At 38.7% G+C, this 12,047-nt stretch overlaps 1 protein-coding gene across 1 annotated transcript; it reads left to right on the top strand.

The window, feature by feature from the left end:
• Positions 1 to 3,157: 3,157 nt before the first annotated feature.
• On the top strand, positions 3,158 to 5,617 carry LOC132279174 (pollen-specific leucine-rich repeat extensin-like protein 3). The gene has a single exon (XM_059781108.1). The coding sequence runs from the start codon at positions 3,158 to 3,160 to the stop codon at positions 5,156 to 5,158; it is 2,001 nt and encodes a 666-aa protein (XP_059637091.1). The 3' UTR covers positions 5,159 to 5,617.
• The last annotated feature ends 6,430 nt before the right edge of the window (positions 5,618 to 12,047 follow it).

Raw genomic sequence — 12,047 nt, forward strand, 5'->3', positions numbered from 1 at the left:
TGAGAACGTGTTTTAGTGGAATTAGGGTTTTCAAGGTGGTTGAAGGGAATGATTTGAAGTGGGGTCCGAAAATGTAACCGATAATATTGTTTTAATACCACAGAGAATGTATGTTTTAATGAATTTAAAAATTATAACATGAAATAATAATAAAATGACCTTTACACTTTTAGAATAGAAAATTAAAAAAAAAAACTTGCCATCAATAACCAATGAAATAATAATTGTGTTAGAAAAAATTTAGTGCATTTTAAATTAAAGTAAAAAAAAAAAAAAAAATTCCAAACTAAATAAAAGTTAACAATTAAGTGTAGATATATGAGATACAAAATTGTTAACAATTATAATAATCTGGTGTTTTTTAGTGTGGTTAATTTGGTACTTTTTAGAATTCCAAACAGAATTTGAATTAAAAATTATAATAATTGTTAGTAAACAAATTTAATGTAAAGTAATTAATGAAAATTATTTTATATTTTTTTAAAAAATAAAATTTCTTAGAATAGCATAGATATAGATAGATGAATATAGATACAAAATTGTTAACAATTATAATAATATGATGTCTTTTAGTGTGATTAATTTGGTACTTTTTAGAATTCCAAACAGAATTCGAATTAAAAATTATAATAATTGTTAGTAATACAAATTTAATGTAAAATATTTAATGAAACTTATTTTATATTTTTTAAAAATCTAAAATTGTTAAGAAATTTGTTACACTTTTAGAATAGTATAGATATAGATATTGATATAGATATAGATATATATTTAATCAATCAGGATAAGCCAACTGTATAGGTGGAGGACCAATAGGATGAAATCATGTGAACGGGCCCAGAGAAAAGAGGTAAAGCATAAGTCAAGCCCATATTGCACAGAAGCCCAATCCAGTTGATTTGAAATACCCAGGCCCAAATCCAAAATTACCAATTCGATAAGGGAAACAAAACTTCATGCCTGCGAAATGAGGTAATATATTGTAGGGATTGGGCCTGAGAGAGGCCCAAAATTGGCCCATGTGAAATAGGAAAAACAAAGCATAAAAGAAGCGGAACGAGACCAAAAAAACGGCCCAAACCTGAGTCCCCAGAAAAGGGCCCACAGCAAAGCAGTTACTCGTTATGACATAATAACTGACCCTAGCCCTTTGCAGGAAATATATTGGGTATGCCCGGTGCACCAGCCATCAGGGCTGTCCATTTCCGCCAATGTATGTAATGCACAGATAATTCTGTCCATTTCCGCCAATGGTCTAAAATCTTGAGGGGTTTTCCAATGGATCAGAGCCTACAATTGATCTTAAAATATTAGTGCAACAGATATATGAAAAAGTTATCGCATAAATGATGTAATGTAGTTGTTAAATAAGTGATGTAAAATTGTTGCATAGATGATGTGAAGTTGTATAAGCAATAATAAAATTGTTGCATAGCCAATGTAATGACATTTGACATGTCACATGATGAAATGGCATGAGAGGATCCAGATTTTGACATGTCACATGATGAAATGGCATGAGAGGATCCGGATTTGTGCTCGATTAATGCCCATATTATTTAATCTAAGCAGTAACCAAAATGTGCTAAATCTCATTTCAGAAATGTTGATCAATTAGATGCACTGACAAACACACATCACATAAAAAGTCTTACGAATTTTCTCAATTGTTGAATCAAACTAACTAAATAGTAAGTTTACAACAACATAACTAACCGTCGCAAATGAGAGCAACCCCATCGCCAAGATAAAGTGTATAATATGTGTGTCTGTGTGTAATGAATGGCGTTTCTGTGCGGATTACACACTAGTGGGGCCCAGTTCATATTACACACTCCACTCTTCACAGCTAAGTAATGGAGTAGCGTCTGGCTTGAGCAGAAAGGGCAGCACAGTGGTGGGCCATTGTATGGGAATGTGTGTGAAATAACGATATAAAATAAAAAAAATAATATTGTGGGATGATATTGGATTAAAATAATTATTTAAAAAATAATAATATAATAAAGTATACAATGAAAAAATGAGTGCACAATAAGAACTTAGAGCCTTTAAAATAAGTGTGCAATCAAATGCTGACATGACTGTACACTTTATATAAAGTTGATGATGTGGCTACACACCTTATATAAAGTGTGGAATGGGAAACAATGGGTGCACTGGGTTGCTCTAAAAGTATATCTGCTTTCTATTTTTATTTAATAAAATATTTTCAGATCAGATTGGTTAGGAACTTTTTTTTTTCCTGATTGGTTAGGAACTTGGAAATACTATTATCAATAGATTCATATTTGCTTTTTTCTTTTTCAATTTTTTTTTTTGCCCTTTTTGTATTGATCAATCGAGTTATTGAATCAATCTAAAATCACCCTGATTTTATTCCAATCCTAATGTTTAATATGCAAAATAACAGAAATATTAAAAGCTGTGTTTGCAAACTACTGCCATTTCTACTTTTAGCATTTTTTTTCCTTTTTGTGTAAATCTCATTTGAGGTCATGGTGTGGTACTAAAACTTAATTTTGTTAGGTTTTAATAATTTTTTTCTTCATAAATATTTTAGGATAGCTAAACACCAAAAACTAAAAAAATATTTTTTAAAAAGTGTTTTACATCCAAACAAACAAAGCCTTAATGTCAACTAAATCTGACTTGTGATGTCACCCAACCTATTAATTAAATCGGAAGAATTTAGTTAGCCAATAATTTAAACCCTATAATTCGCATGCTCAGTTATGGCATATAGAATGCTATGGTAGCCGCTCAATCCAATAACTAAGGGTGTAAAAAGGGTGAGAATTTGCACCTCCTACTTAAAAAAAAAAAAAATCTTTAGCTTAGAAGTTTGACTTGGTTTGATGGTTTATAAAGATTTGGAGTGTATATTTAGAGAAGAAAGCCAAAATATTACAGGTTTCCAATATGGGGCAGAGAGTGTCCCCCAATTTATGTGGTGCCTAGAAATGCATAGTCAAATGTGGTATATATCTAGAGAGATTTTTGCAGGGCCTCTTAAATTGGCCTCTTAATTAAACTTATTTGGCTTCCATAACAAACCCTCCCAACTCCACTCACTCTGATCTCCTCACCCTTCCAACCCTTATAAGCAGTCTTGGGGCTCCCCAAGGTGGTTTGGCTTATTCCAATCTCTACCAACATGCAGGCCTCAGGCTGCAGCCTCTTCTTATTACTCTCTCTCCTCCTCCTCTCCTCTTCTCTCTCCTCGTTCTCCTTCGCTCTATCTGATGCCGAAGCTGCCTCCATTGCTCGTCGCCAGCTCTTAACCCTCGGTGAGAATGGTGACTTGCCGGACAAGGAATTCAACGTCGAATCCAATCTCACTTTTCCCAATCCCAGGCTTAAAAACGCGTACATCGCGCTCCAGGCTTGGAAGAAGGCTATATATTCCGACCCCTTGAAGCACATTAGCAATTGGGAAGGACCTGATGTTTGTAAGTACACTGGCGTGTTCTGTGCACCGGCTCTTGATGACCCGAAACAAGATACTGTCATCGGTATTGACCTTAACCATGGTGACATTGCCGGGTACCTCCCACTTGAATTAGGCCTGTTATCCGACATTGCCTTTTTCCACATCAATTCCAATCGCTTCTGTGGGATTATCCCCAAGAGCTTCTATAGATTTAAGCTCGTGATTGAGTTCGATGTCAGTAACAACCGCTTCGTTGGACCTTTCCCAAATGTTGTACTATCAATGCCTAATCTCAAGTACCTCGATCTTAGGTTCAATAACTTTGAAGGAAGGTTGCCTGATGAGGTCTTTAACAAGAGTCTAGACGCATTATTCTTGAATGACAACCGATTCACATCAAACATTCCTGAAACCCTAGGAAACTCTCCGGTGTCTGTCCTAGTGTTGGCCAATAACAAATTCACTGGCTGCATTCCAAGCAGCATAGGTAAGATGGCGAGAACATTGAATGAAATTGTCCTGATAAACAATGAGCTTTCAGGATGTTTGCCATCCGAGATAGGGTTGCTCGGGAACGTGACAGTCTTTGCTGCAGCGTCTAATTTGTTCACCGGTATCTTGCCTAAGAGCTTCAGTGGCCTTAAACAGGTTGAGCATTTGGATCTCTCAAACAACAAGCTAACCGGGGTTGTTCCCGATAACATTTGCAGCTTGCCTAGCTTGAAGAACTTCACATTCTCCAATAACTATTTCAATGGCGAGGGACAAGCGTGCAAGCCACAATCTAGGAAAGAATGTATGTTGGATGACATAGACAATTGCTTGCCTGATCGTCCCAGACAAAAGACACAAAGCACATGTGTTCCTGTGTTGAGTAAGCCTGTTGATTGTGGCAAGTCCAAGTGTGGTGGACATTCTTCACAAACTGATCCAAGTCCAGTTGAAAAGACACTGCCACCACCAAAACCATCTCCGGCACCACCAAAGAAATCTATAACACCACCACCAGTCCTCTCTCCATCACCTCCTGTCCACTCTCCACCACCACCTCCTGTCTACTCTCCTCCGTCACCTGTGCACTCACCACCACCACCAGTCCACTCTCCTCCACCGCCTCCTGTCTACTCACCTCCACCACCACCAGTTCATTCTCCTCCGCCACCTGTCCACTCACCTCCGCCACCTGTCTACTCACCTCCACCACCTGTTCACTCGCCACCTCCTCCTGTCAGATCTCCTCCACCACCAGTCCATTCTCCTCCGCCACCTGTTCACTCACCACCACCTCCTGTCAGATCTCCTCCACCACCAGTCCATTCTCCTCCGCCGCCTGTTCACTCACCACCACCACCTCCCGTCCACTCTCCTCCACCACCTCCTGTCCACTCTCCTCCACCACCAGTTCACTCACCACCACCTCCCATCCACTCTCCACCGCCTCCTCCTGTCCACTCTCCACCACCACCTCCTGTCCACTCTCCTCCACCACCACCTCACTCACCACCACCTCCTGTCCACTCTCCACCACCACCAGTTTTCTCACCTCCACCTCCAGTACACTCTCCACCACCACCAGTTTCTTCGCCTCCACCAGCCCCAATAAGAAACTTGCCGCCGCCAACTTCTCCATCTCTTTCACCGCCACCACGTGATGACTTCGTTCTTCCACCAAACCTTGGTGCCTCGTACGCATCGCCCCCTCCACCATTGGTCCCGGGTTACTAAATGGTGCAATTTTGATCAATTTTTCATACCCTTAATTCACACTCTTTTTCAGTCTAAAATGTTGCATTATGCATCCACTTAATTTTAGTTTCTAGTTTGTGATCCCAAAGATTAATCCCTAATTTACAGCTAGCTCTGCCTCTTTAGAGAGATGCTTTAGTGTTAATTAAGCATCAAAAAGCACGAGCAGAAAAATGTGAATATGATATCAAATTAACTGTGATATTTTCTTCACAGTAGATGTTCTCTTCTTGTTCATTGTCATTGATTTGTCTTTGATAAGTGAATAGATAGATTAAATGTCAGTAGGGGTTCAATTTGGTCCTCAGTATCATCTGTATAAACTGTACAGAAATTATTTTTTAGTGTATAGATCTGTATGTCTTGTCTTGCTTATTGATGATGCTGGAGGAGAAGATTGGTCTCTGACGCCAAAATCCAATGTTGGACGATATTTAATTAGCCTTGCTGAAATGAGATCTTAATCAAAGAGAAATATATCAAATTTTTGAAATTTTTTAATTTTCATATATTATCTGAATGATGCAATCCACAAAGATTACGATTGGGAATTGTTTGATCTAAAGCAGCTAAATATAATAGACTGGAGTCTACAATTCGAACCGATATTAATTCGTGGCAAAGTTCCATATATATATATATTCAGGAAGATCCAGCAAATATATAAATAAAAGAAAACGGTACAAAAGGAAGGCTGAGCCCAAAAAGAAAGAGGTCATGAAGCAAAGCTACGCTACCCAACGGCAACATGCCCAAAGGAAAGTGCCCCAACAAAAACATTAAAAACATCCATCCGTTACAACAAATAGAAGAAGAAACATAGCCCTACGAACAACAGTTTTTTTTTTTTTTTTTTTTTTTTTTTTTTTTTTTTTTTTTTTTTGAAAAGTAAGATGAATATATTGAATTGAGAAGAAATACAAGTTTGACTAGTTAGCCCAGGCTAACCTAAAGCAAATACAAGGCCCAAGGGTAGACCACTGGGCCCAAAAGCAACCAAGAACCAATCCAGCCCAAAGGCAACAAAGTATCCGTTGTAATCAAACACATTCATACACAGATGACAGCAATGGAGAAACTTCTCCTTGTGAAGGATCTTAATCTGGAGGCTCTAGTGATGGTCTGAGAGCGCAGGATGGAAGATCCCACTCCATAATCAGCCGTTTGGTGTGGATTGATTCAATGAAGGTAAAGGACATGAGCTTCAATCGAACAGGTTCTAGTGTCATATGAAGTAGGGAGTTAGCTGAAAGTCTTTTCTTCTTGAAGAGCCTCCTGTTTCGTTCATTCCACACATTATAAACTAGAGAAGAGAGAGCTAACTTGGAAACGGAATTACACTGAGGTTGATTATTGCCTCGCCAGTGATGAGCAGCCCAATGGGTCAATTCAGACCAATTTAGGGCAATATGTAAAACCCACAACGTGCTTGAAGAAAGGTCCATAAGGGTTTAACATAGGGACAGCTGAAGAAAAGATGGTTGTGTGATTCCAAGTCATTATTGCTTAGGAGGCAAGTGGTGGTGTTGAGGTAAGCAGCACATCTTCTATTGAGGGTTGGCAGACGATTTTGGATTGCAACCCAAAGTGTGAATGAATGTTTTGGAATTGAGAGCTTGGACCAAACCAGATGAGACCAGGGCTGCAAAGGTATGTCCTGATTGATGAGTTTAAGTGTAGAAGCAATTGTGAATTTTCCACTAGATGAAGGAATCCAAATAAATCTATCTTTCCTTTGTGGGACTGGTGTGGGAAGTGATGTTGAGGGTAGTAGTTGGGGTAGGATATTAGTGATGGAGGAAGGAAATGACCAGCTGGAGCCAGAGATGAATGAACTTAACTTAGTTTTTGTATCATAGCGTGATTGTATGAGTTGTTGCTGAGTAACAAGTAAATGTAAAGGTCCAAAGGAAATCCAATTGTCAAACCAGAAATTGGACAAGCTTCCATCTCCAATTTCCACCTTGACAAGAGGATTGATAGAAGACCTAAGTTGAAGGAGCTTTCTCCAGTTCTAGGAACATTGCCCTGGGGTTTTTACCTCCCAAACACTTCTTCCTTTAAGCAGATAAGTGTTGATCCATTGAACCCAAAGCATTTCCTTGGAATTGATAACATGCCAAAGGTGCTTCATCATAGCAACTCTATTCCAATGATAGAGGTTAGGAAGACCAAGACCTCCAGCCCTTTTAGGAAGGCAGCAAGCTTCCCAATTCACTTTAGAACCTGTTTTTTTAAGTGATGGACCAGACCAAAGAAAAGATCTGAATGTTGCATCTAACTCAGAGATGATACTTAGTGAGAGGATGAATTTAGAGCTCCAATACATCTGAGTAGAGAAAAGGATTGCCCTTATGAGTTGAAGTCTACCAGCAAAGGAAAGTGATCTACTTGTCCAATGAGCAATTCTTGAAGTTATCTTGTTAATGAGCCCCCAGCAATCAGTAGCCTTAAGCATTGTAATGACAAGAGGAACCCCCAGATACTTCACAGGGAGGGAACCTTTCTCAAATCCAAGGGTGGATAAAATAGCAGTTTCAAGTTGCAAATTAACACCAGAAAGAAAGACTTGACTTTTATTGTGATTCATCCTGAGGCCAGAGAGATGTGAGAAAGTATCCAATGGTTGTTTAAGAGTTTGGACTGAAGCAATGCTACCATGGGAGAAGAGCATAAGATCATCAGCAAAAATTAAGTGGGTAAGGGACATAGCTTTACATCTTCACTGGTGTTTAAAGGGCTTCTCTAAGGTGAATTTGTTGACAATTGAGGAGAACACCTGCATAACAAGAACAAACAAGAAAGGGGACAAGGGATCTCCTTATCTCAGGCCTTTAATACTCCTAAAGTGACCATTAAATTCACCATTGATAGAGATGGTGAATGAAGGAAAAGTGACACATACTTTGATCCACGCAATGAATTGAGCAAGAAAGCCAAAGAGCTTAAGAGAATCAAACAAGAAATCCCAAGACACAGAATAAAATGCCTTCTGCAAATCCACTTTTAGTATACACCTTGGAGAGTGACCCTGCCTATGATAACCATTGAGGAGCTCCTGAGCAAGCAAAATGCTGTCATCAATCAATCTTCCTTGAACAAAGGCAAATTGTGAGGGCCCAATGATGTGAGGAAATATGTGCTTGAGTTTATTGGCTAGCAATTTAGAGATGCATTTGTAGATAGTTGAGCAGCAGGAAATTGGCCTAAAGTCATTGAGTGAGGAAGGATTAGATACTTTAGGCACCAAAGAAATGTAAGTTGAGTTGACCTCCTTGAGCAACCTCCCAGTAAGGAAGAAATCCTTAATTGCTGCTGTAACATTATGCCCAATTATGGACCAAGTATTCTTGAAGAAGAATGCATTGTACCCATCAGATCGTGGTGTTTTATCACTATTTAGTGAGAACATACACTTCTTGATCTCTGCTTCAGTAGGAATGGAACACAGCATTGTAAAGAATTGTGGAGGGATTGTTGGTTGGATGAAGGGTTCAAGTGATGCTGATCCAGGATAAGAATGAAAGTTCATTCCAAGAGCATTCTAGAAATGTGAGACAGTTTCCTGCTTAATAGCTTTAACATCATCAAGGACCTCACCATTGACAGTGGTTATAGAGGAAATTTCGTTTCTGTTAAATCTGGAGGCAATTGAGTTGTAGAAAAATAAAGTGTTTGAGTCCCCCTCCTTGAGCCATGCCACCCTTGATTTCTGTTTATAGGTAAGCTCCTCTGAAGATCTAAGGCTGGTATATGTGGAAATAAGAGCCTTTTCTTGTGCTCTAAGAGAGTGGTCATCAGGATTAGCATCAAGTGCTAGCTGACATGCAGAGAGGGAGTCCTTTGCAACCTGAACCTCACCTTTGAGTACATTGAAATTCTTTAAAAATTCCTTCTTAAGGGGTTGCTTGAGCTTCTTGAGTTTGGTTATGACTTGAAACATAGGGTAGCCTTCAACATGAGATCTCCAAATAGATTCAACCAGTGGTAAGAAAGAGTCATTCTTACTCTAGTAGTTAAAGAACCTGAATAGAACTTTCCTCTCTGGTCTAGGTTTACCAAGGCTAATAATCATTGCGCTGTGGTCAGAAATTCCAGGTGGAAGAAACTGACAATGGGATAATGGGAATGAGTGATTCCAATGCTCATTAATAAGAACTTTATCCAGTTTTTTTGAGATATTGAAGACACCTAGACTTTTGTTGGACCAAGAATGGAAAATACCTGAGTAATTGAGGTCCTCAAGGTTGGAATTATGAAGGCAATTACGAAAATCCAGCATAGCTTTAGTAATTTTCACAGTGCCTCTGTGGTTCTCTCCAGCTGATTTGATAATGTTGAAGTCTCCTCCAAGGATCTAAGGTGTTGAGATGGTAGATGAGTGTGAGTGAATATCAGCCCAGAGAGTTTCTCTTTCAATGTATTCATTTACAGCATAAATGAAAGAAATATGAAAGGCTGTTCTGCAGCTTAGAAGTGTAACTAAGCAATGCATGGCTTGTCTAGTACTTTGAAGGTCAATTGTGAGTGGATTCCAGAGAACCCAGATTCTTCCCAAGTCAGAGTATTGGTAGTTATGAGCGAGTTTCCAATTATTGGCAATGACCTGATGAACCATGTCAACATTGCAGGCTTTAATTTTGGTCTCAATGATAGAAGCAATTTCTATCTTGTGTTCTCTGAGAAGTTTCTTTACTTCAGCTTATTTTAAGGGAAACAAGAGTGTTGTCTAAGGAACAAATTGGGAAGATCCTAATCTAAGGCAACACTCCTTCTGTGATGATTTCTATGAGTGAATGTAAGACACTGAACGAGTTACCACATTGGCAGGTTATGGGAGTCATAATTTAAAATCGCCTAGAGAAGATGAAAGTGAAGTGCTATTTGTAGGTCCAACACCCTTCTATGATACAACGCATTTAATAGCCGTGATGGCTGTGAATCCATTAGAACTCTGCAGTCAATATTGTGTCGGGTAGGGTAAGGGCGCGCTATTACAAATGGTATCAGAGCTGGAACACAGTTGAAAGCGTGGCCAATGAGAACGTTAGGCCCCATAGGGGGTTGATTGTAATGACCTCTGTGAGCAGATGTGAGACACTAGGTGAGTTACCGCATTGACAGGCTACAGGTATCATACTCCCACATCGCTTGTGAAAGGTGAAGGTGAAGTATGATGACCGTGTCATCTTTTTCTTTTTCGACTATATTTTTTTATTATTATTATATTATTTCTTTTCTGTCTTCGAGCCGTATGGGCCCAAAACGAGGTCAAGTGTTTGGAAATGATTCCCAACACTTCATTTATTCATTCTAGTGTATTTTGCCTTTATAGCATTAAGGGGTTGCACATCATTGGTGTGCATTTTGATTTATATTTTGTGGGGGTATTTGTGCGATTATGTTTTGGACACATTTTTATTTTTGGGGCTCGTTGTGTAAATATCTTTTGAAGATATTTTATTTTGGGGCATTAGTGCGATTAACTTTTGGAGATATTTCTTGGAGGGACTTTTATGGAATTAAGAAAAAGTTGAGACAAGTGTCTCATTTTCATTGGACCATGTGTTTAAAGGGGATATGTTTTGAGGTCCTAAGGACCATTTGTGACTAAAGGTTTTCAATTGCATTTTTTTTTGGTTAGGGGCTCGGTTATTATTCATCTGTTTTTTTTCTACAACCAAACTGACCATTCTGGGACTTTCCAGGGTAATTTTGGTGTATTTGGACACCGCATATTCGAACGAGACCTTGGGAAACATTTTCGGAAGCCTACTTTCACTTTTTGGGTAGAATGTAAATCCAATCGCAGTTACTATTCATGCTCTGGACATATTTTCTACCCGAATTTGCAACAATCATATCTCCCTCGTTTCAAATCCAAATTAGGTCATTCTTGAGTCTAAATTAAAGAATTTTAAGTCACCTTTTCAATGGTACCAATTCCATTTTTAGATTCCATTCCTACTAAGAGATATCCTCATTTTAGTGGGACAGTGTCGGGAAATCACTTGACCGGGAGGGGATATTTTTGGGAAACCATGACTAAAGGCCTTCGAACCTCTTGGGATGTTATGAAATGATTAGATTAAATTTATTTCACCCCATTTGACTTGTTTAGAGTCATATTTATCTCTTCATTTGTGAAATTACCATTTTACCCTTCAGTTTCTGCTTTAGGAAACGGTTTGATTCTTTTATTGTCTTCGCTTTCATATCCGTAGTTGAGTTATGTCTTGTTGACTCCTTGGGGTTTCTCTCGTGTCCTAGAGGTAAGTTTTCCTTTAGTGACCCTTGGTTCTTCATAAGAACCATTTCAACATTCATTTCCGCATTCGACTTTTTATTAGGACATTTTTATCCATGGATATCATTGTAGTAACTTACTTGAGTCTTGTCAACTCTAGTCATGTTTCTGTTGTAGCCTTAGGGATAGTTTACATCCCTATTAGTGCCTTCTCATGTTTCTCTTCTGCATTTCAGACCCGGTATAGAGTAAGGGTTTACTCTTCTCGGTCTCTTTCAGTTAATGCAACGAATCACGGGATTCGGGGCGTCACAACATGGTATCAGAGTGTCTGGGTTTGAAAACTATGGACAACGGGATTTGGGTTTTCTTTATGCTTCATGTTATCATAGCATTTTATGTGCTTAAGTGTTTATGTGTTTACGACTTTATGAATTACATTTACGTGTTATGTGTTTCATCATTGGGATGGTTTTGTTCTTTCATTGGGTGAGTTAGCATGGGATATTGGGGACTTGGAGATGATAAATTGACTTACATATTTGTTAATCACCTTCTATTACAGGGTTGGGACCTTGACAAGCCTCTTGACAGCCATAGGATACTGTCAGCGTGCACTGG

This window comes from Cornus florida, unplaced genomic scaffold (genome assembly GCF_030987335.1).
Source record: "Cornus florida cultivar Cherokee Brave unplaced genomic scaffold, ASM3098733v1 CherokeeBrave_3.0.0_Hap2_Chr10, whole genome shotgun sequence".
NCBI classification, from domain to species: domain Eukaryota; kingdom Viridiplantae; phylum Streptophyta; class Magnoliopsida; order Cornales; family Cornaceae; genus Cornus; species Cornus florida.

Coding starts and splice junctions, on each gene's coding strand:
- LOC132279174 (XM_059781108.1), top strand. CDS start 3,158: ATGCAGGCCTCAGGCTGCAGCCTCTTCTTATTACTCTCTCTCCTCCTC.